This window comes from Syzygium oleosum, unplaced genomic scaffold (assembly GCF_021117445.2).
Source record: "Syzygium oleosum isolate NSW1041296 unplaced genomic scaffold, Sole_v2.1 Sole_v2.22, whole genome shotgun sequence".
Lineage (NCBI taxonomy): Eukaryota > Viridiplantae > Streptophyta > Magnoliopsida > Myrtales > Myrtaceae > Syzygium > Syzygium oleosum.
The window spans coordinates 4,254,400-4,282,242 of record NW_026607506.1 but is presented as its reverse complement, the minus strand read 5'-3'; the positions used below and the strand labels follow the sequence as shown (position 1 = coordinate 4,282,242).

Sequence of the window (27,843 nt, the reverse complement as noted above, 5' to 3'; positions counted from 1 at the left end):
CATAAAATCATGAATAGATATCCCCGGTATTGCGAAAGTCACCATCATCTTTTTTTGGGTGCCGATTCACGTCATTGTGAAAGGTCCTCCTCCGGAATGATCAACACAGAATCCCACAATCTCTCCTTTCTTTGCTTTTTCTCTCGCATTGTCTTCCCGCGAGACATTATGTGAGTCACCCGGAGTTGGGCCCGATGGTTTTAGTGTGGATCCAAGCCACACTTGCATGAACCGGATGCACAAAATTCCAGTGAATTTCAACAGTCGGACGATGCCGGTCTCACATGGTGCCCCGTGAATCGACGTTGGAGATCCACTAGGCTCATATACATGCAAAGCATGCTTAACGTTTTCTTGGTTGCGGGTTGGGCCAACTAGGTCCGAAGCTAGCATAAAAATGAAAAGACTACTTTACATGTTAGGTACTTTTCTATGTTTTAACTTTTGTTGTGCAACACATGTTAGCTTTGTTTGGTCTCGATAGATGGGCGTAATGGATTTGCATCTAACAGCAAAAGTGATAGTCGAGGGCGAGGGCGACCCTTGCCGGCGTCGGGCAAGAGTCGCCCTCGCCCAACCCCAGTGCCGGCTAGGGCCGCCCTCGCCGGCTTCCCTCTGCCATGGCCGGCGGAGGGAAAAGAGAAGAAACGAAAAAAAGAAGAAGGAAAAAGACGAAAATGTTCATGGGCCAAAGTATTGTGGGGTAAATGTATCACAAGTGGCATAGTTTGAGATTTTTCGTGTCACAAAAAAAAAGTTCAGGGTAAATTTATCACAAATGACATAGTTTGAGCTTTTTCGTGTCACAAAAAAAAGTTCAGGGTAAATTTATCACAAATGACATAGTTTGAGATTTTTAATGGTATTTTCCCTAATTCAAAAGTATTTCAATTCGCTTGTCTCTAAATCTTGACTTTAAAGAAAAAAGTATCAATTTTATGGAATAACTTTGATTGTTTTGTTTTGATCTATAATTTAATAATTAAAATTATTAATAAGAAATTTGACAAAAACAAATGTTGTTTCCAACTAGCACAAGGAACACCCTTGAACAGATTAGGACTAGCAATTTTTAACACGACCTATTTACACAGCTTGTTTGCATGACAATAGTTAAGTGTGTCCGTATCAAGTTTAAACTGGTTCGTGTCGTTAACGGGTCAATCGATTTATACACGAATTACAGTGGATGACATTGACAACTCGAATTAAGCATTCGCAATGTTAGTGGATGATATTTACGAATCAAACCGAATATTACATGTGGGAGACTTATGGTCATCTATATAGAGGGTGCTTGCACTACTGCTCGTTCCCATTCTTTTATCCATAAAAGAAATCAAACAAGTAACTTTTCCAAGGAGCATGTTTTACTTTTGATACAGTAGACATATCTTATTAGGTTCAAATTAATTCGAGATTCTATGTCGATTTGTGCCAATTATGTGAGGTCTAAAAAAAAGACAAAAAAGATGGGAAATCAAGGATCTCTTGTACTTCAATTTGTCATGCAGAAAAAATGTTTATGAAGATGAATATATGTGAAGCATAGGGAAGACAGCTATAAATTTTGTTAAAGTGCTCTTTATGTAGAGTTTATCTTTTATATGTAATTAGTCATTGACATTTGCGATCGTAACAGCAAGACTATTTTCGGTCATTCCCCAAAAGTTTTGGAAAATTACCAATTCAGTTCTAAATTTATTGTAAGGATGTCAATTCAATCTTAAATTATTTTATTTTTGCCAATACAGTCCTAAACATTTGTACAAAATTTCAACGTAGTCCTTCCGATCAATTATCGCAGGAAATTACTGACGTAGCTTCTCACGTAGAACCTCATTTCGGGTAAAATTGTCCACGTCAACATATCACTTACGACAATGATTGGACATCAGCAATTTCCAATGACAATTGGCTGAAATAACTATATTGAAATTTTGAGAAAATAGTTTGGTCTAATTGGAAAAAAGTTTGGGACTGAATTAATATCCGTGTAATAAGTTAAAAATTGATTTGGTAATTATCTCCAAAATATGAAAGCGCCATAGTAACGGTGCTGTCTCCACCACGTAATTTTTCAAGGAAATCGGGAGACTTGTTTGTCCGGTTTCCTAGGAATTTGATAATCTCCCTTAATTGGATATTTCTTGATGGAAAATCCCACTGAGTTCTGTATTTTAAATTTTTTCTTTTGAAAACAAGGAAAAATCGAAAATAAAGGAAATAATCGCAATTTTGATACTTAGAAGTATGAAATGTTTGTTCAGATTCCGTGTCATAGATTAACTTCATTATTTTCTCTAGTATCAATCTTCCGATTGAACTTAAAATCTTACATTCTGAGAAACTGTACATTGAATATGATCAAAAGCTCTATTTAAATTTTTGTCTTGTACAGATTTTGATTTTTTTGTGATCTTATACCGGTGATGGCCACAAAAACGAACTGTACAAGATTTTTCTTTGCTATTTTCCTTTTGTACGAGTTTAGAATTGTAATACCATCTTAAACATAACTCTAATAAATTGTTTAAATCCCCTCATAATTCTAGGGTCATCTTAGTGTCGCCTTGAGTTTGATTAACCTTTCAAGCCGCCCGGCCATTCTCCTATAGTGAAATGTGCGGCTGATACGTGACCGTTATTTTACAACATAAAGACTACTGTTATGCTAGTAGCGCCCTAAAATTTTATAGTAGATGATGTGGCAATATCTTATTGGCTTCTAACAAGCCAGACATCTAAAAAATAGACCTCTTGTTTGAACGTTCAATTAAAAGTTATCATATCACTTAGTAAAAAAAGTTTTCTTAGGAGTTCTTAATACATCTAAAGTTTCTCATTACTATGTAGGCTTGTATCTTCTTAGATACAAGATAGAGCAAGGTTTGCTAAGCAGCCTTAAACGTCACGATCATGTATGTATTCATTTTCGTATACTGTGACCATCCTTTTCCCTTCGGCAAGGACCAAGGGCGCTTTAACCTTTGTGTGTAAAATCTTTGTATATCTTCCTTTTCTTTTTTTCTAATTCTGTCTTCCATTTCTTGATATATGCAATCGGGTCCTTCCAATTTGTTCTATTGACACAATTTGCCCTTCTTGCGTCCCTCCATTATTGTACTTAATTTGACCAATTCGTCGATGTGAATATAATGGGCGGGTGAGAACGGCTCCCACCCTATAAACAAGGACAGAAGAACAAAGGTCCCAAAACGGAAAAAAATACGTGAGAGTTGAGTTTGAGAGAGTTTTTTCGAAATGAAGGTAGTGCATTGGCTTCTGATGGTGGCCGTGGCCTGGTGGTTGCGACAAGGGGGCGCTCCCCAGGTGCCCAGAAGCTGCGAATACCAGTGTGGGGCCGTGCCCGTACCTTTTCCGTTCGGGCTTGAAACCGATTGTGCGAGGTCCTCAGATTTTTTGCTCAATTGCACCAACACCGAAGGGAGCGGTATTCAACTACAGTGGGGGAATCTTACGATACGCAAAATCTCGACCGGGGACTCGACCATGGTCATCAGCCGCCCCGAAGTATACGAGTGCTACGATCAGAAAGGCAAGCCAGCAAACAATAGCGGTCCTCTGGTCATCGATCTATCTTCAAATCCTCTGTACAGATTGTCGGACTCCCAGATAAAGCTCATCGTCCTCGGCTGCGCCATCAGCGCGTCCGTGGGCGACAGAGAAGGGACGTTCAGGAGCGAGTGCAGCTCCTCCTGCAGCGACACCGTTGGCTTGTCCAAGGAGACCACTTGCTCCGGTGTTCGAGGTTGCTGTCAAGCATCCATCCCAGGGGGGCTCAAGTCGCTCAACATTAGCATCTCCTCCGTCAACAAGAACGTGTCGGCCTCGCCAATCAACAGCTGTGCACTGGCCTTCGTGGTGGACAACAGGTTGTTCAATGTCTCAGACCGGACGACGCACCCGATGCTCGAGGATGTGGGCAAGAGCCCGGGCCTTGTTCTGGACTGGATGGTCGAACCGAACGTCAATTGCGGAAAGGCCATTATGAACAAGTTGAGCTATCCCTGTGGTAAGAATACGGATTGTGAGGACTTGGAGAATGGACCGGGTTATCGTTGCGTTTGCCAGCATGGGTACTATGGGAATCCCTACACTCCCCACAAAGGGTGTAAAGGTAATTTAACTTATACGACTCCCCATGCATTATCGCACTCAAATGAATTGTGGTGATGGAGAAGTACAGTATCTACCTACTTCCATCTAGCTTTTACCCATTTGATTAGCCCCGTTTGATTTGTCTCTCTCCTCAACCTCTTCCTCCACTCTCCGGCTTGCACCTCACGCCATTGCCGCTGCCACCGTCATCCACCCACCACCTTAGGTGAGCCCGCCATCGGCCTTCACGCGGCGTCAGACCACCACAGCCGCCTCTCTCTCTCTCTCTCTCTCTCTCTCCCCGTCGTATTTAGTAATGCATATGCATATTAGTACATCCACCTCAATCATAAAACAGTGGCTCATATTAATAAATGTATGTATGCATGTCAAGTTCAATGTCCTCCTTCCGAGGCTCAATCGTCGTACCCAATGTCCATTATCTAATATGGCAACAATAAAACCTCGCCTCGCTCTTGCAACACAGGGTTCATGCATCGTTGCTATACCAATACACACTCCCTTTCGTCCACCAACAACAGCACCTCTACTTCAGAGATGACAACAAGTGCCACCACCACTACAAGCAACGACGTCTCTCTCCCTCTCTCCCCGTCTTCATGAGTCTGAATTGTACCTCATCTCGGCAGTAACATGTCCCTGGTACCATCTCCGCAATGAAGGAGATGAAATTTGTTTGGATGAATGAAGAAGACGAAATTGGGGAAAATTGCCCCAAAAGTTCTAAACATGTTGTACTTTTATCAATTCAGTTATAAATCTTTTAATTGTGCCAATTGAATCTTAAACCTTTTCACTTTTTGCCAAGTGAGTCCATCCAGCTAATTTTGGCTGGAAATCGCTAACGTGGATACCAACTGTCTTATGTTGTTTCGTCGGCGCTAAAGTGGATAATTTTTAATAATATTTTAGTATTTTTTAAATTTTTAATTTTTTTTTCTGCCCTTCCTCTTTTGGCCGGTCCGACAATTGGTCAAAGGCAAGGGTCAGCAAGGTCGACCTCGCCGGCCTCTAGCAAAGCTCGCCCCTGCTAGCCACTAGTGAAGCCGACCTCGCCGTCGCTGGGATCTCCCTCGCCCACTGACGGCGAGGTTGGCCTCGCCTTGGTTGGGCAAAGATCAACCTTTGCCACCTAGGTTCAGGCAAGGCTCACCCTCACCAATGGCCAGCTAGGTCGACCTCACCAGCCCTTGCCTTTGGCCGATTGCCAGATGACCAGAGGAAGAAGGGCATAAAAAAAAGAAAGAGAAAAAATCTTTAAAAAATCTAAAGATATTATTAAAAATTGTTCTCGTTAATGCCGGCAATGTCATGTATGATGATCAGTGTTCACGTCAGCGATTTCCGATCAAAATTGACCAGATGGATTCAATTAGTAAAAAGTAAAAAGTTAAACGACTCAAATGGCACAATTAAAAGGTTCAAAATTGAATTGGCAAAAATGCAATAGGTTTATGACTTTTTGGATAATTTTTCCAACAAATTGCAAACACCTTTCATCAAGAGAGATGAGGCAATGGTACATGGTGGTGCGGTCGTGACCTTAACTCATCTGAACATCAATCTCGACAGTGGCAGGGTTCGCCATGCGATGGTCACAATGACTGCAACATTTGCAGCATGGCTGGGCCGCAGTGGTAGTGGAGGATGTGTTGGGTTGAGGGGAAGCTGATAGGGGGAAGACAAAGTATGTTTTTCCTCATTTATTTGCTGTGTACTACCACAAGATATAATTCTAATGGGAGGCCTAGATCCAAATCCATCTCCGGAAATGATCCTGTGAAGTCCACGTGGAACTAGCATGATCAGTGATTATGATAGACTCGGTTGAGTAAATCTGGGATTAGCAAAATCTTTTCTTGAAGTTCCAACTTTTTGCCTAATAGAATAAGTCAAGGTTACTGCCACCACCCTACCAACATCACCGTCAACATTTCTAGCGACTCTATTCCCATGTTACATCTACAATTTTGCCTTCTCTCTCAAACCTTGTGCCTCCTCTCCTATATACACATATAATGAACGTGGTAGGCGTACTATAATGCATCTAAAGGGTTAAATCTAACGAGTCCATCGTATTTAATGATACATATGCATATTAGCACATCCACCTCACTCATAGAATAATAGCTCATATTTATAATTTTATGTACGCATGTAAAGATCAGTCTCCTCCTTCCTAGGCTCAGTCGTCATCCCCAATGACCATATATAACCCCTCACTTGGCTCTTGCAACGTAGGGTTCATGCATTATTGCAAAAGCTCGATTTCCGCGAGTTTTGTTAGCAGGATCCTTTCCTAGCTAGTGTGCCTTCAACGGGTCTCGTATATAGAGTTCGAGGCAGCGTCACTCTCCATCGATGGCAAAGAACAACGCCATTGATGAGCTCGGATTCGATGTGGAGGTAGACAGAGTAGAGAAAGAAGAGATGTCTTAAGAGAGAAGGGACACATGTCACAGTCTTATAACTGAACCTAAATGGGATAGCATTATCTGTCTAATAATTCATGCACAGACTTGTTCAATTTGTTTTTACCATTAACCGAGATAACTGTTCAATTTCTCTTCTGCAAAATGTAGACATCGATGAGTGCAAGGACCCAGAAAAATACCAATGTCATGGAAAGTGCAAAAATACTCCCGGGAGCTACACATGCCATTGCCCATTTGGAATGCAGGGCAATGCTAAAGACATTTGCCATATTTCTCCTTGGGTCGGACTTGTTCCAGGTAATTCTATATATATCCGCTCATCATACACTGGATGGTTCATATTCTATCGATTCATTCTTGATTATTCAGTAGGTTTGACGTATATGTTTTATGGATTATTATACCGTTCGTAGTAGGTGTAATCCCCGGTAACACAAGCAATGAGCCACAAGCTGCCACATATCCCAATTCAAGCCCAGGCTAACAACGATTACATCTTTCATTTGTTTTTCTTGGACCTCCCTTTTTCCCCTTTTTTTCTGAGGCTAACACTTTGAAACAACATTCGAGGGAGGATACACAGCATATCTAAGTCAAAATGTCTGCTCCAACCAAACCTACAAATCTTGGGCCAAAACGAACAACTAGAGCTTCTTATTTTAAGGGGAAAACCCCCCTAATGATGGTATAATTTCGAGAATTTCTTTCTTCTAAAATCTCGTGAGTTGCTGAAATAATAATGGCCCATAAGCATTAGCTGGACACGAAGGCCAAACGCATTGCTTGAACTTGCGCAGAAGGATCACCTCAGAGATTGATGAAGCTCAGTTTTTGTCGGGGATATTTGATTGCTGATGAAGATATAGCAGTAGTTTATAATTCTTTGATACTTTGATGCGTGATGATGATCACTGTCCTTAAGCTATTATTTGCCCCCATTATTATTGCTACTGGGTTTAGAATATATATACCTCCACGATATGCACCAAAGTCACAGAGAAATGGGTTCAGCTATTACTCAATTTCTCTCTCGAAATTTCACATTAAATGTGTTGTCAAACTTGTTTGTGAAAAGAGAGGAAGAGAGAATGTTGTGAAGAAGAGAGCGTTGTTATTATGAACATTTGTGATAAACAATATATGATTGGTCCTATTTACATATAACCAATCAACACATCTCTTGGGAATAGGCACCTTATTCCCACCATCACCACTTTCACGATCAATCATCACTTCTTTTCACGTTAACAATCACTTCTTTTCATATCCAACAATCACCTATTTTCATGTCCAACAATCACCTCTTTTTGTAATAACAAACATTTTAAGAAACCCCCACTTAGTTTGTTATCAGTACTAATGTACATAAATTCAAACATCCAAGAAGGTATCAGTTATGATTTAAGCCTTCAATTAGTGTAAATAATTATATTTACGAAATCAGTTGTAGATAAAACTTTGAACCATAATTGTACTTGTTAATCGAATTATCACATATATGAATTTACACACATTTGGTTAGAATTTCCTATGCCTTAGCACTTTTATGGCCTTGTGCTTCCTCCTTCATTGATAAACATTTCCAAAAATTCATCCGACTTTTGTTAGAAGCGACACCACTTCATATATTCATATAGGTTAAGTTCCTAACTTATAACCTTGAACTTAATTAAGAATATTTTTTTTACGCTTATCTTCCTAACTTTCCATGAGTACTAACCTTGTGCCCCAGTACTCGATCATTGTCAAGATACAATAACTTGTTTTTACCCACTGAACTTTGACAATTTCGTTGGAAATTGTAAAGTTAGGTTTCCACTATGCTTGACTATTATCGATTGGTCTAAGATCCATTCCTTTGGCAGTGTACTGCTAACTCAACCTCTCAAGAGTCCTTTAGTGACTGGATCCACCAAGTTATTATTTGTCTGAACATAAGTTGTTGAAATAATTTCATCAGTAGTTAATTGTCGAACATGCTCATGTCGCAAGCCAATGTCTAGATTTCCCATTGTATATCATATTATGTGCCTTAGACATTGTCGCCTCACTATCGCAATGTAAAGATATGGCTACCATTGGTTGTGACCACAACTCTTTATCCAATAGCAAATTCCATAGCCATTCACCCTCTTTACCAACTGCCGATAGTGATATAAATTTAATTTCCATCATTGAATGAGCTATACAGGTTTGTTTCTTTGATGCCCACAAAACTGCAATATTTGCAAGCTTGAAAACCCATCCATATGTTGATTTGTTATCAATTGTGCTAGTTATTCTACTAGCATATGAATATCCTTCTAGTGCTGCTAGTTGTCGTTCATAAGATAGACCAGAATGTATTGTTTTCTTTAAATAATCAAGAGTTCTACTTATGGCCTTCCAATATATAATACTAGGATTATCGGTAAATCTAGACGATTTACACACAATAAAGGCTATATCCAATATAGTGCAATGGATAGCATACATCAGACTTCTAATTGCACTGGCATATTCTAATTGTGCTGAAGGTTGCTCATATTTCCATCAATTTAATTGAAACATCATATGGTACGTTTAACTCTTGATATTTTATGAATAATTTTCTCCACATAGTGGCCTTGACTTAAAGCATAACCCCCACTATATTTGATCACTTTGATACCTAAAATTGTATCCACTTCTCCCAAATCTTTCATTTTAAACTAAGAAGATAAATATTTTTTTGTTTCATCTATTCCATACATATTTGTGCCAACAATCAACGTATCATCTACATATAAGCATATTATAACTCCATAATCTTTGGTAAACTTTGAATAAATGCACTTATCAGCATTGCTTAAATCCATATGATAATACCACCGAATCAAATTTTCCATATCATTGTTTTGATGCTTTCTTTGTCTCTGCTCATATTGTCATACTCAACAAAATGCACATTATTTACAACTTTTTTCACATAATTACCCTCACGATCACGAGAACCTTCCTCGATTTGAATGTGTTTTATCAAATTATCCACAATCAAGTTCTCAATCGTGTGAAGAAGTTTCTTTCAATAATCATTCTAAGTTGAAAGCAATTTTGAAATAATTGCAGTAACTTGAAGAGGTTCAAAACTTCAATCATAAGGTCTTTAAGTTTGACAACATATCTTTGAAGTTCCTCCACTTGCTTAGAGGCAGATTTTTCATTAATCATGGTGAATTCAAAATATTTCAGAGCAGTAAATCTATCAATACCTTATTTGTTAGTATTGTATTTGGTCTCCAAAAATATCTCGAGCATATAAACAGAAACGAAAGTCTCTTTGATACTTATCTGTCAAAATTTCAAGCACTTGATGCAGCCACTGTCTCCATCTTCATGATATTAATACCTTATGATCGTTGGGGAAATTCGATTGCTACTGAAGATAGAGCAGTAGTTTATAATTTTGATACTTTGATGCATGATGACGATCATTGTCCTTAAGGTATTATTTGCCCCCACTATTGTTTCTACTGGGTTTAGAACAAATATACTTCCAGGATATACATCAAAACTATAGAGAAATGAGTTCGGCAATTACTCAATTTCTTTCATGGAATTTCACTTTGAATGTGTTGTGAAGCTTGTGTGTGAAAAGAGAAGAAGAGAGAATGTTGTGAAGAAGAGAGAGTTGTTGTTGTTATCAACAGTTGTGATGAACGATGTATGATTGGTCCTATTTACAGACAACCAATCAGTATATTTCTTTGGAATAGGTACTTTATTCCCACCATCACTACTTTTCATGATTAACGATCACGTCTCTTCACATCAACAATCACCCATTTTCATGTCCAACGATTACCTTTTTTTCATGATAACAAACTATTTCAACAGTTTTTACCAAAATTCATGAAACTCAACTCACCTTCAAAGATCACACCTATGGATTGGATTGGGTTTTTTTTTTTTTTGCCAAATCATTTTACAGTAATTATTACTCAGACTTGCACGTCTTGGTTGAGTTTGGATTTGGGTAAAAATGGTTACCTTTAGGTATCCTCCCGTGAATGGTTTACAAAAATCTTCAATTGATTATCTATCAAAAGAGAGAAATGGACAAAATAAAGAAAAAAAAATAGTAAAAATAGTAAAACCGGACAAACAGAAGTTTTAAGAGTAAACAGAAGTGTAGTTATTGGACACAAGACAGATCCCACGACATTGCTCGTGCAATTTGCGATTAGGCTGGTAGAGGGAAAAAGTACCAAAAAAATCTTAAATTTATTATATTAGTACAAATTCAGTTTTAAATTTTTTAATTGAACCAATCTAATTCTAAACATTTTCACGTTTTGCCAATTGAGTCCCTTCGACCAATTTAGGCCGGAAATTGCTGACTTGGACGTCGGGCGTCCTAAATTTTTAAATATTTTTTGAATTTTTTTATTAAATTTATCTTCTTCTTCTTTTATTTCTTCTCTTTTCCTTCTTTTCTTTTCTCCACAATGGCTGGTGAGGGTCGCTGGAGCTCGCTAGCCACTGGATGAAGGCTGCGAAGCCCTTGCTAGCCTCGCCATGGCCTAGCCAACCGCGAGCGAAGGCGGCCTCACTCGCGGCTGGTGAGGCCACGGTTGCCTTTGCCCATGGCTAGTGAGGCCCTAGCGAGGCTGGCCTTGCCCATGGGCGAAGGCGGCCATGGTGAGGCCTGGCGAGCTCCGGCAACCCTCATCGACTACGGTAGAGAAAAAAAAAAAAGAAGGAAAAGGCAAAGAAAAAATTAATTTAAAAAAATATTTAAAATTTAAAAAATTATCCGCATCGGCGCCAACCATACCACGTAGGATGGCCGGCGTCCACGCCAGTAATTTTCGGCCTAAATTGGCCGGATGGACTCTATTGGCAAAACCTGAAATGGTTTAGGACTATATTGATCCAATTGAAAGGTTTGGACTGAATTGGTACAAATGCAACAGGTTTAGGACTTTTTTTATACTTTTCCCGCTGGCAGAATATGGTGAAATAATCCATGATTTAATTGAATTGTGGCGGCGGATGTACTAGATTTTCCGGGGTATTAAAAAACATGTTCTCATCTATCTTACGTATTTAAAGTTCTTGAAGTTAAACACATATATAGTTAAATGTCAAAATTTGGATAATAAGTAGCAAAAAAGGAAGGATCCATACCTAAAAGCTTGGGGGAGCGGGGTTCTTTAGGATGGGCACGAGGCACCCATTCTTCGTGGACACCACGTTGAATGGGGCAAAGTTCCCCCGCTAAAAAATGCCCCACAAGGCATTAGGCGGGACAATAGTCAAGGCAAGCTGGGGCTAACATTATTGCAACCCATAGCAACCCCGTGTACACTTTCAAGAAAAAATATACGTTTTATTTCTTTTATTTTACTTATAATATTTACTATAAAAAAATATGAAATCATAATAACAATAAACCCTACGAGCAATCACTTCTCCTTGTAAGTCTTGCGTTTAAAGAAGATGCAAGTTTGGTAAGCAATGTGTACAATTGTTTTCCATGTATTTCATCTTCCCAGTGTCCCACATTGAAGGTTGGAGCTTGTTTGGCTCTCATAAAACCAACCCTTGAGGCCACTCTCCTTATATATAATTCACTACATTAGGCTATTCTTTCTTATAAAAAATAATAAAATTAAGAATGTCAAATGGCCATCGAGTGAGTGGATCAGTTCTTTCTAATAGATGAATTAATTCTAAGACGATGCGAGTTTTCATTGCAAGGGGGTTGAAACTAGTTTTAGTGGAATAATTAATTAGTGGATATAAATTGCTATATATATTCTTTCATCTCTAGTTAGATAAAATCTCCTTCAAGCATGCTTTTGATTGGCAGGTCATATATTATACATAGTTATCCACATGCAAAACTAACTATCTACAAACTGGGGTGATGTTCGTGCATAAGCGGTTAAAAGATTTCACTGATTTTTCATACCATTTGTAAATGGAAGGAGCTAAAACAACGGGAGGTGAATGCTTCGTCGTTCTTTTTTGTTTTATAACAAACCTTCTTCATTATAATTAAGGAAAGACATTGGGAGGAGTAATAAAATACGCCGGTAATATGTACTCTCTTTTTTTTTTTTTTGGTCGGATGGTAATATGTACTTAAATTGAGTTCAATTGATTACTTATTCGGTTAATAATGACAAGCGTCAAATTTTAAATATGGACTTTCTTAAGGATTGTTACATGATACATAATATGTATAATCATTTTGTTAAAGAAACAATTTCTATCATTGTTAAGTTGGTAGTTATATTTTGAAAGGTTGACCAGTCATCCAAATTAATGGTAATAGATGCGGATTATGTAAAAGAGGATTAAATGGATTGTGCGTTTGAAATTAATTTCTTTTAGAAACTATGTGGACCATATAAGGATTGCATACTTGAATCATTAATCTATTTACATATATTCTTTGGCAGCGATTATTCTGTGCTTCTTCACAATTGTTGGTGTTTTAGCCTTTCACATGTGGAGGAGGAGAAGCAAAGAGAAAAACTTCAGACGAAATGGAGGAGATCTCTTGAAACACCACAGAGTTGAAATCTTTACAGAGTCAGAGCTGGCAAAAGCAACCAACAACTATGATGAGAGCAATAAGCTCGGTGAGGGCGGTTTTGGTTCCGTCTATAGAGGGAGAGTCGCAGGGGATATCGTGGTTGCGGTCAAGAAGCCTAAAGATATGCACAAATCTCTAATAAATGGGGATTTCCAGCATGAACTTGAAATTGTGATGCAAATAAACCACAAAAATGTGGTGAAGCTCCATGGCATATGTTTGGAGACTAGAATACCATTGCTGGTTTATGAATACATTTCGAATGGTACCCTCTTCCAACACATCCATCAAAATGCGTCAACCATCTTGAGATCATGGAAAAACCGGCTCAAAATAGCCGCCGAAGCAGCTCTTGCACTCGAGTATATGCATTCCTGTGCAGATCCTCCAATCATTCACGGCGACATCAAGTCGGTGAACATACTTTTGGATCAAAATTACTCAGTAAAAGTGTCTGATTTTGGAACTTCAGTGCTTATATCACCAGAGCATAGTCATATTGTAGCCACTGAAATACAAGGCACATTGGGCTACATCGATCCAGAATATTTAACCACCGGTATGTTAACAATTAAGAGTGATGTATACAGCTTTGGAGCTGTCCTCGTGGAGTTGCTCACGGGAAAGAAGCCTACAAGTTTTATTACTAAGTCTGGAGAGTCAATCAATATTATTCATTATTTCATCTCTTCCGTGAAGGATAAGACACTCTCCGATGTCATAAGCTTCAAGGCCACTAGTGAAGATGAAATGGAGAGAGTAGGAATGGTTGCCGATATTGCAGTGAAGTGCTTGGACCAAAGTGGTGCGAGGAGGCCGGCAATGAGGGAAGTGGCTGAGCAACTCGTCAGGATTAACCGCGAGCTCGACAGCTCAACAGTTGAAGAAAACAATGAAGAGACCGAAGGCGAGGTGGATGAAGAAAACCTCTACTCCCATGCGACTTCAACTAATTCCAAGATGAGCCAGCATGGGACGTCGGGCTCTCTTTTCTATACAGCAAGTTCCAGCGTCTGATCTTTTGTTACTATAGGGACATGTCTATTAATTGTCCATGAGGACTTCTAGGGTTGATTGTGTATCCTGAATATATGTAATGTTTGCCATTTGTTCTGAACTTATAGTTGTGCGACCGTTTGTGCAAGTTTAAGTGTCACAATCTAATATTACATATGTATAGCTGTGCACTGAGGTAGACTTATAGATGGCTGATATGTGGCCATTTTGACATTATCATAATTTCTCTTTCCCTTTTTTTTTTCTTCGTTGTCTTTTTTTCCTTGCATATAATAACAGGTCAGAGAAATAATCTACTCACTCCTTTTTATCGTTCATTTTTTCTTATTATAATCCCAATTCACTTTTATGGCGAGTAAAAATTTCCATTAACTTTCAGTTTTTACTTTTCCCTAATTATATTGGAATTAATCTTAATATAATTTTCATTTCCGTGAAAAGATAAAAGAATTGTTGGCCAAAGGATTATGATAGGCCAGATATCTACGTTCACTCTTTCTTCCTTTTTTGTAATTTGATCTTAATTTGATATGATGGAAAAATAAAAATAAAATCTCGATTTGTTTTACTTTCTCTTTATTTCTAATTCATTTAATCAGTTTAGATGTTAAATCGGAGTGAAAGTGGGAAAGGCAAACCGATTCAAAACTCAGAAAATACCACATCTTCCAACCTTGATATTATTACTTATAAATATGATAAAGGGATGGGGAAACACTTTATTATTGAATTCATCAAGAACAAAAAGTTCTTATCCAAACCTATATGAGATGATCACAAGATCAAGAAAGAAGTATCAGGGAATTTACTTGATAATAACTTTATTGTAGAACAAACTCTTTTTATTTTTAGGATGAAAGAACTTAAATTGTTTTGTAAGTTTGGTACTAATAGACTGCGATTAGTAAGTTTGGTACTAATAGACTGCGATGAAAAACACTAGCTGGGAAGGAATATTTAACCTATATTAAAGGCAATAGAAATAAGTAGTACTTTATCATACTTTCTACCTAAACTTTACAAATTAATGGCTTAGACTAAATAAATATTTTAGTCGTTCACTGCAATCGTATATAATATCTCAAACGATATTGTAAAGAGTAGTCTCAAACTATACTTTAAATTGATTTGCAAGTGTAATTTGAGCCTAGCATTATTTTCAGAGTATTCCAAAAAAAAAACATCTCTCGTCTAAAGATTGAAAACGAAAGTATTTCTTGCAATTTACCTTCAAGTAATGCATCTTTGCTTTATTTCTGTGGCTTTCTTACAAACCAAGTCCCCACAATGCCTCGTATTATATTGAAACTGAAGTCAGAATAATGCCCTTGATGGATGATGGAAACGCCTTCCACATGTGGCAAACTCCTCGCATTTGCTCATTCCTAGGATTCAAAAATATTTATTTTTTCATAGTGTTTAAGGTTTTTGATAGCCACATCTAATACCACACGTGGTCCTAGAACAGCAATTAACTGCAACTAAGTGTCACATTGGCAGCACTTTCGTACATTTTTTAAATAGATGGACCAATACGAATTAAAAAACATGTACTTAAAGGACCCAATCAAAGAAAAAACAATCACCGGCTTGATTGGGCGTTGTGTAAAAGTTCTGATCGCAATAGTTACACTTCCATGCCAAAGAATAATCTGAGGAGAAAACACGTGCTGGAGACCCGGTAATCATCATAAAAAAGAATGTAGATTAGGACGCAAATAATAACCACTATGTTCTTGAGAACAATTTATGATAATTTTTTTATTTTTATTTCTTGAATAAGTTTATGAGCAGAGAAATACGTTTGATAACGACACGAAATTTCTATTCTCGAATTAGAAATTCATTTGATAGGCCTTAAAATTTATGAGAGCAGTGGAGGGCGGCGCTCGACAGGTGGGGCAGCCGGCGAAGGGTTGTGACCGGCGGCCAGCGGGGGGCTAGGGGCAAGTGGCGACGGGCGGCGAGGGCAAGCCATTAGAAGAGTTTTTACTTCTATTTTTGTTCCAGAAATATAAAAGTACAAAATTTTCACTTCTCATTTCTGTTCCAAACCTATTTCTCAGCTCAAAATTTGTTCTCAAAATAGAAAAATGAAATTGCGTTACCAAAAGGATTTATGTTCCAAACATGTTTCCGGAAACAGAAAAATAGAGAAACGGAATGGTTATCATTCGCGCCCTTAAAGTGATGGTTCCAGATTTATTTTTTTTTACGTGGGATCAAGTTGAGTGGCTCATTGCACCGCCCCTCTTAAATAACAAAAATTGGCCCAATAAATCCCACCAAGTGGAGTTCTTCTTAAATAACAAAATTTGGCCAAAATGAAAAGGGAAAAAAACAGAACCAAAATTACTCGCAAATATGAAATAATTTTTATTTGATCTAATTCTTGTTTTACATTTTAAGGTGATTTTTCTTTTGCTTTGGTTACGTCAATCTTCTACCACATCTTTAAAGAATCATACTTTCACTCTTTACTCACAATGTTCTAGTGCTAAATATAGCTTTCTAGGGTAAATATTACAAAATCTATGAACTTAACCGTATACGTTCCAAGAAAAAAAAATAGATATTTTGATAAATAACAACTAAAAAATGATATTCAAGTACCATCCACTGGCATATGAGTAAAGTTACTGAGAGACTAGTAAATTATTTTTTCCGTAAAGAGAGACTGACTGGATTTTCAATATGTAGATAAAAGAGCTAAATCGATGGGTACATGATCAGAAAACGTTGAAAGGATCGAAAGTCCACAATTTATATCCTTTGCATACCTAATGTTTACTTTTCTCATTTGTCAATTCTCAAATATTAATATTCGTTGTCTCCATTTAAATACTTTTTTGCTATATTGACCTAAAAATTATGAGATATTAAATCGAACATGTTCGTAAACTAGCGTTTGATGTTCAAAGGATTTGACTAGCGCTTAATATTTGCCGTCGTATCTCAACAGTTGGAAACTAATGCTCCGGTTGCCCATCCTATGTAAAAGAGAATTTGTAAACCTGCTGGCGCTGTTACTACTTGTCTGTAACGGTGCCGTTATGCTAGCCAAGCTCTTATCGTAATTAAGAATATCACATGTTTTGTTTTTGTTTATTGTAGACATCTCATATATATTAAACGGGCCGTGTTCCTTTTTAATTTTAGATTTTACTTATGTAGAAATTAGCATTGTCGAAAAGGGAAATTTATAAGAAACCTAATCCTTTCCAAAGTTCATAAAAATTAATTTTAGATTTTACTCATGTAGAGATGAACATTGAGATCCTTACAATTACGTAAAAAGGATGTACCAACATGAATACATTTATCACTTTACACTCCTAATCCTTTCTGCCGTGTGTGTGTGTGTGTGTTTTTTTTTTTTTTGAAAATATGAATACGTGTATACATGATAATGACGTGGCATGTGTATGGCGATGAAGTGACGAATATGCATGAGTCCTATATGAGCTGTGCATGCATGCACAATTGGTTATAACTATTTATTTAATGATGTGTGATAATAGATGCTTTAAAAATAACGAAATCAAGTTATATTTCTCCTATTACCTTCCATGGTTTGACTTATTAACTTTAAGGATCCGTTTATTTCATGAAAAATAAATAATTTGAAAAATATTTTTGTAAAAATGATCGATTGTATCGCTTGAAATAATTAATCGATGAAAAATATTTTCGTTATCAACAACAATTTATGTCCAAACATTTTTGTGGAAGATAAATATATTTTTGGTTTATTCATTTTTTTGAATGATATAAGTGAACTTTTTAAGAAAATATTTTCCAAATCATTCATTTTCCGCGAAACAAATATACCTAAGAAACAAATGATCTCTAGTGCATATGAACTAATATATTTCTCCTTTTACCTTCCACAAATCATTGTTTCCAAATTTGGAACGATAGCTCAAACTTCAAGTATAGACATTAGTTCAAAATATCTAAATGAACTTCGACAAAACAATGTTTTTTTTTTTGGTAAGGTAAGTATTATATTGACTTTTCAACACACAAATTACAAGGGAGTAGCCGAACACAAAAACCTCGAACCTGAGAAGACAAAAGATGTCCCGACAGGTGCAAAGGTGTTGCGACTAAGGGAGAAGCACCAAGAGTGCACTAAGCGGCAAGGACAGCCATCCCGCAAAAAGAAAGGAAAAACAGCTATACAAGGGTCACATAAAGATGGACGCCGCAATACCCCAATTGACCTGCAGTGTTCTGTTCCGAGGATTGTCTTCCACCGTTTTGAGGGAGAGCCCTTTGTCCCCAACAGCCTTTAGAAGGTGAGTACGCATAGCAGTCAAAAAAACTGGCCGGTTCCTAAAAAGAACGTGGTTCCTTTCTGTCCAAATAAGATGGCAAAGGGTCGCAAAGGAAAACCGAGTAATACGCTGATGAAAGGATTGTCCAGTAGTGACCCGAGCAACCCAACGAAAATTTTCTTGGCAGGAGCCATTGCGCCAATAAAGGTTACAATTAGACGCCCAAAAAAGAGCAAGGGATCGAGAGATACCGCAGCCGAAAAAAAAGATGATCAATAGAGTCCGGGCCACAACGACAGAACGCACAGGCCCCTACGGAAATTCTGCGGTAGCTTAAGAGAAGTTCCTGAGTGGGAAGCCTCTTGAGGGAGATAATCCAAAGCAAAAAGGCGTGTCTAGGCGCTGTATGATGATCCCAAACAAAGGAATGCCAGGCGACTGGGGGGCCTCTAATACGAATAAAATCCCAAGCTGAGGAAGTGGAGAACGTACCCGAGGGATCCCCTTGCCAAGTAAACCGGTCATCACCCTCCGCCAGCAATGGAGCATCATCCGGCCAGGAATGGAATGTATCCAGCACAAATGACTGATGCCAAACAGAAGAGAAAAAATCTTTGACTGAGGCGTCCCTTGGGATTCCGGATCTATATATGTCCCTATCAGAGAACAACTTATATAGGGGCCCATTGGAATGCCAAAAATCATACCAGAAGGAAATGGAGGCACCATCTCCAATTTTCCATTTGAAAGTTTGCTGAAAGTCGAGGCAAAGGTCTAGAATTTTCTTCCATGTCCACGAACAGACAGTCGGCTTGGTGGATACCCAGAAATTTTTATTCTTCAAAAAGGTAGAATGGATCCATTTACACCAGAGAGACTCTCTATCAGTAAAGAGTAGCCATATATGTTTGAGCATGAATGCTGTGTTGCAGTCGGCTATTCTTCTAATTCCCAAACCCCCTTCTGCTTTGGGAAGGCATACAATATTCCAAGGTACCTTCGTACCACCCGTACCCAAATATGGGCCTTTCCATAAGAATTGCTGTTGACACCTATTTTTAATTTGCCCAAAATTAATTGCACAAAATTTAGGAATTAATTTTCTTTAATTCCTAAAACAAAAAAATTTCTATTTAAATGCATTGCATATAGACATTAGGCATATTTTCATTAATAGGGTCTATTAGAGCATATTTTCTTAATTAATTTTCAAAAAATTAAAAAAAAATTATTTAAAAAAAAAATATCGGATCGAGCCGGGCCAAGGCTGGCCCAGCCCTCTTTTTCTTTTTTCTCCTCCTCCCCGCGCGGATCGGGCCGGCCCGGCCCACCCCTTCCTTTCTTCTTCCCCTCGCCAAGCGGTCGCTCTCCTTCCCCATGTTTTCCTCGCCGACGCAGCAGGCGACGAGCCGGCGAAGCGCCGCCCTCCCCATCCGGCCAGAAGCAGGACCGGGGCAGCACGCCACAGGGACTGGCCATTAAGGCCAGTCCCTTCTCCCCCTGTTTCCCGGTCTCTCTTTTTCTCTCTCTCTCTCTCCTTCTCCTCTCCGTCTCGGCACATTGAGCAGCCCCCCTGCTCTGCACCGGCCTGCCATAGCCACGAAAGTCGTGGGGTGGCGTAGGCCGGTGCAGGCCATCGTCACGCCGACGCGGCCGGGCCCAGACTCGTCGTCGTCGGCTATGAAAGACAGAAAGAGAGAGAGGGGGGGGTCGGCCATTTTAGAGGGAAACACAGAGAGAGCGTGAGAGTGTGAGCTGAGAGAGAAAGAGGGCTTCCGGCGGCCACCGCGCCTCAGCTTCAGCCATCCATCCCCGCCGCCGAGCCGACGACGGCGACACAGAGAGCCAAAGCCGCCCCGGTCGGCCGGAGGGAGAGAAAAACAGAGCAAGAGAGAAGACAGAGAGAGCTGAGAATAGAGAGATAGAGAGAGCGAACACCGGAACAGGACAGAACCAGCAGCGTCGCCGTCGCTTTCAGACCCGCCGTAAGCCGCCCAGCCGCGCCGTCGACCGGTGAGCATCCCCGGGTCCCGAACCGCTTTGTTTTCCCCTGTTTTTGCTCCCGGTTTGGCCGGGACCCGCGCCGGCCGTTTCGCGCGAGTCCCAGCCCATACCGCCGTCCGTCCATCGTCGTCAAAGGTAAGAACGGGTGTCCCGAGGACAACGAGGCCTCGAAACAGGTCGGGATTCCCCTTTTTTTGCGCTGCTCACCGTCTGTTTGATGAAATGCCTCAAAGAGGCCGTTTTTTAATTACCTCGCCGGTCGGCGAGCGACGGTCGGACGGCGATCCCAGGCAGCCGGTGAGGCTCGGTGAAGTTCCCAGAAGCCTATTTGGGGGCGGTGTTGGCTTGGGTAGGCCGGAGAGCGGCCGATTTCTGGTTTCTCCGGCGTCCGCGACCGTCGGTTCGCTCGACCCGGCTCGCTTGACCCGACCCTGGCCAACGCCCCAGTCGGATCTCGTTGACTCGGGTCGGTCCGGCCCACCGACCCGGTTCAGCCGATCCGACCGGGTCAACGACCGGGTCGGATCCGTTGACCCGGGTCAGCCCAGCCGACCCGGTTCAGCCGATCCGACCCGAGTCAATGCCTCGGGTCGGGTCGGTTGACCCGGGTAGATTCCGACCCGGTCCGGTTCCGCTTTTTTTATTTATTTATTTATTTATTTTTTAAAAAAAATTAATTAAAAATTTAAAAAATTTAAAAAAAAAAGTAATTTAAATTTTTTTTTCTTTCTTTTTTTTTTCTTTTTCCTTCCTTTTTTTATTTTGTTTATTAAAAAATTTCGTTTTAAAAAAAATTAAAATTAAATTTTTTTTTTATGTGATGTATTGTTGTTGTTTTAATCTAATGTAATATTATTTTGTAAGTTTTCGTCTTGTTTAAATTAGACAAAGCCTGAGGTTGCGTGGTAGTATTTTGCATGTTAGTTTTTATTATCGATGTATTATTATGCATGTTTTTAATACAATTGCATGAGTGTTGTGTTTTTTGAATGTCATCTGACTTAGTTAAGGTTAGAACCTTAGGCTGCATGATTTGTTGTGTTCCTGACTGCTAATCGTTTCTGATTATGCACTCGCTTGATCACCTCACATGTTAGGAGAAAGGTCCTAAAATCAATCCAAATTGCCTGACAAATGTTTTCAGAAATGAACAGGGTAAAAAGGTACCGAAAGGGCATTAGTTATCCAACTAGTGTAACCAAGTCCCCGAATTCAGTTAATCTCTAGTTCGCAGGAATAGGGTGATTCTCCCATCACCCTATTTGGGTTTCTAATCGGCCCACCCCAAATCGATTAGTGGCGACTCCTTGATATAAACCACTTGCATGTTAAAAAAACTTAAACCCTAAGTCGCGATATGGTATGGGCTTAGGAGAGCCCGAGTTAAGTCTCGAACCTAGACTTAGCACGTACCAGGCGAACCCCCCTTTTTTGCATGTTGTTCGATAAAAAAGGGCTCGGGAGTTCGGTCGCGACAGACTGGCGACTCCACTGGGGACTTGCATTTTTCAAAGTGGACTTAAGCCAAAAAATTTTATCCTGTTCAAAATAATTTTTGTTTGGCAGCAAGGACTCCAGGTATGATCCTGACATTAAGGTGTTATTTGTCTTGCAGGTTCGAATTGATTATTTATAATTTGTTGTGCATGCTTTAATGATTTAGCACTACACCGTTGCACACACAACCACGCTGCCGGACCTGGGCCGCGATAGGGCATGTTAGGATGGTGTTAAGAAAGATACGACCTCGAACGCGAGCCCGCGATGTAGAGGTTGCCTTTCTTTTCCCCGAAATTTATTTCTAAAAAATCGTAAAGAAGTATCTTTAGCCGCTATTCGCGTGACTATAAGATATTCCTTTCGATTTGGCTGAGGTTAAAAGGACTTGACACCAACGCGAGACTGCGACGGTCAGGCACCCTTTTAATTTCATTTTGCTGAGCCAGTCTAGATAGAAATCGAACCTCACTCCTCATGTGCATGTTGTTGCGATTGCCATGGTTCAAGGAAAGGTATATATATTCTATCCCTTCTCATTTTTTATATATACGGTCTACTTATTCAATTGATTTGTTACTGTTAGGCCACCCGTTGATTGCAGTCTATATACCAGGGATACGCTTATTGCGGAGCTTGTCCGTAAAAATAAGCGCCTCCGAGAGACCGTGATTTCCCCATCGTTTATAAAATGAGTATCCGGGAATGGCGCCCTTTTGTTAAAATCCCTTGTCTTTTATATTTTCCTAGTATTTATGTTTAGGGGTTTTGGTTTTCTCCTGTAAAAATGTTTTTAGGTTGTACAAATGTTAATATAACTCGGGCCATTTTTTTATGCTTTAAATGAAATTTTTTGCCCCTTAATGACACCACCGCGGCCTTCGGCCCAGTGGTATCCGGGGATGTAGCGTCACGGTCCGAGGCGACCGGGGTTCGAACCCCGGGGACGCCGCCTGTAATGTTAATATTAATAAAAACCCTTTTTGCTTATTTTTTCTTTGCAAATAAAGAAAATATGCAATAATAATATGACTAAGTCATAGAATGATTCTTTATTGGGCATTATACTCATTCATATATGCGTTTTCGCAGGTAGCTACAAAAAATGGCCGAAGAAAACGTCCGTCTCAACAACATGGAGGACGAGATAAAGATGGTCTTCAATGCGATCCAAAATCTCACAAAGCAGGTGGAATCCATTCAGGGCAAACTCACACCTACGCCTGCAGCAATTGAAGTGGTGTTACCACCACCGTCTACTGGAAAAGACAAGACGTCCGCCAGCGATAGCAACATGCCCCCGCTAGAGGACGATCTGCTTCCCCTTGCTGTCAGGAAGCCTGAACTTGAAGCTGTACCGATGACAGAACAGGACAAACGCCTTGCAAAGGTCGAGGAGATGCTGAAACAGCTACAAGACCCGCAGAATGCTGTCCCACTTGACCTGTCATATACAAACGGGTCAAAGTACCAGAAAAATTCAAGATGCCGAAATTCGAGAAGTATGACGGTACCTCATGCCCCGAGACATCATTTGCACATGTATCATGTGCGGATGACCCAAGACGTTGACAACGAACCCCTCATGATTCGGACCTTTCAAGCGAGTTTGACGGGGCCAGCCCTGACATGGTATATGTCGAAGGATGTGGATACTTTTAAGTCTTGGGATGATGCCGCTGATGCATTCCTCAAGCATTATCAATTCAACCTCGACGTCACCTTTACTCGTGACGATCTGGAACGCGCTGAGAAGAAGAAGAGTGAGTCCTTCAAAGAGTATGCCACCATATGGAGACACTTGGCCGCCCGAAGTTACCCCACAACTCACTGATCATGAACAAGTGAAATTGTTCATAAAGTCTCTTCCATATGAATACAGACACCGCCTGGTTGGTGCCACTGCTGAATCCCTTAATCGTCTTGTTCCTGTGGGTGAACGAATCGAAATGGGATTGCGTGAGGGGTGGTTTACAGACCCCACTTCCACAAGCAAGAAACTTGGCATGAAGAAGGAGAAAGAACCCCTGACAGATGCGGATGTTGCATACACCCAAACCGTTCGTCCTTCCCCAATGATTCAGATGAGCAGTGGACCGCAACCGGCCTCAGGCCGCAAACCGCCCCAAAGGCGAAATAACAAAAAACAGTGCACGCCACTCCCTTTGCCTATGTCTCAGATCCTGCCTATTCTCCTGGACAAGAGGTTGCTTGCTAAAGAGCCAAAGCGTAAAAATCCTGAGCGTTTCCCCAACTACGATCCCTCCAAGGCATGTGACTATCATTTGGGCGAAATAGGACATTCCGTCAATGACTGTGTCGTCCTGAAAAATAAGGTCCAGAAATTATTGGATGCAAAGATGCTTTCATTCCACAATGCACCACCCAATCAAGCAGGAGGCGCGGATGTCGTCATTGAGTAAACTGTAGACTCAATTTTCCTCCCTTAGAATAGAAGCATATTTAATAGTTTGAATCCTCCCATACTTGGGAGCTTTTCTTGCTTTCTAAAGTCTCAGCTGTTTTCTAGAATTCCCAGTTTTCTGAATTTGTAATTATGCTTGGAATTTTAGTATTGCAATTTCCATTTCAACAAATGTAATTCGCCTGAATTATTCAAAAGAATTACAAATGTTTTGTTTTGAAGGCCTGAGGAAGTATTCCAAACCGGCCCGTTGATGATATCCAGCCACGAAAAGGAAAGTGTTCTGAGGCCCGGGCTTCCTCATGTTTCCTCGTTTGTAAGCTTTTGAAAATAAAGCAAACGTTTTATCATTTTTCAAAAGGGCAAAAAGGAACGATGGTGGAAAAGCGTGCATGCTCTTAGCCTTGTTTGTCTTTCTAACTCGCTCACTTCGTGTCTCAGAGCATACTCCTTTTTGATTTGTTATTACAAATGGGACATTTGGAAATGACACAAACTAAAGAGCACATCAGTCCCTGGTAATGATCGCGGACCAACTTATCTGATAGGGGTAGTCTGAGCAAAGATCATCCAACCTTCAAATGAAACATGGGGCAAATCTCACTACTACCAGTGGGTGATATTAACCCCAGAAAGTCAAAGAGAATGCTGACCATTCCTTGACCCCATGATGAGCGAAACATCATTTCGTACAAAAGTCGGGGGCAGATCAAGAAAAGATTACCCCTTTTGAAAGAAAAAGGTATGTTTTATTCCTAAACAAATTTTGGAAATGACATTCCGTCCCTTTTCTTTTGCAGATAATGAACTGGGGAACATGCTAGACTCTGACGTACTAGCGGGCCAGATAGAGCACCAATGTTGGGACTTCTCGAATGAAGCATGACGAATAAGTGCCAAATTGGGAGAGTAGACTATGGGGCATGCAATCTCCCAATCCATCAAAAAGGGTGTATTTCGTTCCTAAAGTTCATCCACTTTAGCATAGAAATGACATATCTTTTCCTTTTACATAGGACAAAATTGAGTAAAGAACACTCATGGTGGCAAGTCTAACCGGAAAGGTTTTCGCACATGACAAAATGGCGTCAAGGCCGATCCTGACAACCACGGAAGTTTTGATGGCAGTCACACCCATATCGGTCAAAAACCTTTAAAGCAGAAATTAGCTTTGCTGCGAAGATCCCCATGCAAGCAATTGCACATGCCTGTGCAGTAAGGAATCGGAGCATTCACGAGAAACTCCTCAACATGTTGGAATAGCATTGACACAGCATGCGCTGACAATAAAACCCTCTATTCGGAAGCATCCCTAATTATAGAGGATTTCATTCGAGCTTCGAGACCAAGAGTATGGAGGAGCAGACTGAAACAAAGAAGGCTGAACAAAGTAAAGAGGAGAAAAAAACTCTGCTAGCCTTGAAGGCAAAATGGAAGAAGGGTAATTTGTATCGTTCTCAATTTACCCTCAATCCTCTCATTTCTAACATAAGCTCCTGTTTTTGTTAGGAGGAATTATCGACATCCGAGGAAACTCAAGGAGTTGTCAGTTTGATCTCAAATGAGGGGAATCACGAAGGGTAATGTTGTATCGTTCCCAATTCATGTCCCTCAAAGAGCCGTTCATTAACAAGGTCTTTCTTATTGCCTTACAGGTTTGTCTCCTCGCCATTGCAGCACAGGTAAGTATCTCTTTCCCTACAAACTCTTTTCATAAGAGTAGAACGAAACAAAGGAAGAGGAAACATGTTAAAGCAAACAAATGTTTAACTTCCCCCAAGTGCATTGCATGTCTCTTGGAAAGAATTTCGCATGGTAATTTTACCTGTTTAATTCACCAATTCCCTGTGAAAATCCGGACAATTCGACGAATAGTGTCGAGCTGCTCCGATGTATTGAACGAGGTGTCTCAAGATGATGAGAGGCAATCCTTAGTCTATACACATTCTCACGTACCAAACCCATGTAAGATGAGCGAAAAGATTCCACTTCTACAAGGTAAAGGGGTTTCTCGCATAAGGTACGATAGCCAAAATGACAAGAGGCAGTTCATTTCCCTGCCCCATATACTTCCATTAATCCTTTGCTTGACCATTTAAGCCCATACACTTGGAGGTTCCCTTTAAATCACCCCTCGTCAAGAACCACCCCACATCGGGCAACTTGAGGTAAATCAAAGATCACAGGGAGAATTCAAATTCGTAGGAGCAAGAAGAGCGTCCCTCTCTTTCGATCACCGTCCCTGTGACTTCGGCCTCGTCGTTTTCACGGATCCGGTGGTCCTCGACAGAGTCTTCCAAGACAAGCACACCATCGACGGCCGGACAGTCGAGGCTAAGAGGGCTTTGTCAAGAGAGAAGCAGCAAACTAAAGCTTGTCTAAAATGCCAACATCTTATTGATAACAGTGATGAGCAAGACAAGAAGGATGAGGAGTTTGTAATATCTAAAATTTTCTATGATCATCAGCTGCAACAGCTCTCACAATGTGACAAAGATGAATAGGAATTTTCTTGCTCTCATTTGCATTAATCTTTGAGTGTTTTTATTGCAGATGAACTTTCACAATAATTTAAGTGCCTTAGGATGACGAAGAGCGGTTCTTCTTCTATCCCATACACTCATATCCCTTGCTAGCCCAATTGAGCCGGCGATTTCATTTCGTACCAACCCAGTTGGTGATCATCCCCTACACTGGGGCAAGGCAAAAGTCACCACAGCTTGAACATCAGGGTCCAAAGTACCAAATCAAGATGAAGACTCCAAGAGCCTAATAACATTATTCTGCTCAAGCTTGTTTAGGCTAGTCCTGACAATACCAAAAGAGCAGCAATAAAATGCTGAAAACTAGGGGCATGAAAAAGCAGTGTGCCTGGTAAAAGCAAGGCCAATGCCCATGAATAAAAAACAAAGAAAAAGAAAAAGGAGAAGAAGAAAAACGATAAAAAAACGACCCCAAAGGGTTAAACTTGAGTTCTTCTTCGATACAAATTCCTACTTTAGGAACTCTGTCTTGACAAAGATCTGTCACATGACAGATGAAGACAAGCCTATTCTTGAGAAAGCAATTGGAATAGGGATAGAATGGTATCCAGGAAAATGCTTGACGTAGAAGCTCCTCAAGAAAATGTTGTCAAAGATGCTAAAACACGGGATTACCCAGGGAGTTGTCCAAGAGGATCCTGATGATGAAGAAAAAGACAGGTGACAATGCCAAGATCATCACCAACTCTCACCCTTACACACATTTTTGAGCCTAACGATCCTTTCGTTTCTCAACCTGTGAACCGAGCCCACGTTACGTCCCTCATGAAGTCTCTTCTGATTAGGACACTTGAATTAACGTGAAATTTCAAATGTTTATAAACAACGCTCGAGGAAGTGCGAGCAAGACTATTTCTATCTCGTTTTGCAGGATTCTTGACTTGTAAACCCGGAGATGATTGCAGAATATTTTCTTTCATGGCCTTGACTTGGA

At 40.0% G+C, this 27,843-nt stretch overlaps 1 protein-coding gene across 1 annotated transcript; it reads left to right on the top strand.

Annotated features, from left to right (window-relative positions):
* Positions 1 to 3,176: 3,176 nt before the first annotated feature.
* Positions 3,177 to 14,397, top strand: LOC115670107 (wall-associated receptor kinase 2-like). Its single transcript, XM_030591309.2, has 3 exons — positions 3,177 to 4,141; positions 6,726 to 6,875; positions 13,007 to 14,397. The coding sequence occupies exons 1-3, from the start codon at positions 3,265 to 3,267 to the stop codon at positions 14,158 to 14,160; spliced, it is 2,181 nt and encodes a 726-aa protein (XP_030447169.1). The 5' UTR covers positions 3,177 to 3,264; the 3' UTR covers positions 14,161 to 14,397.
* Positions 14,398 to 27,843: the final 13,446 nt, after the last annotated feature.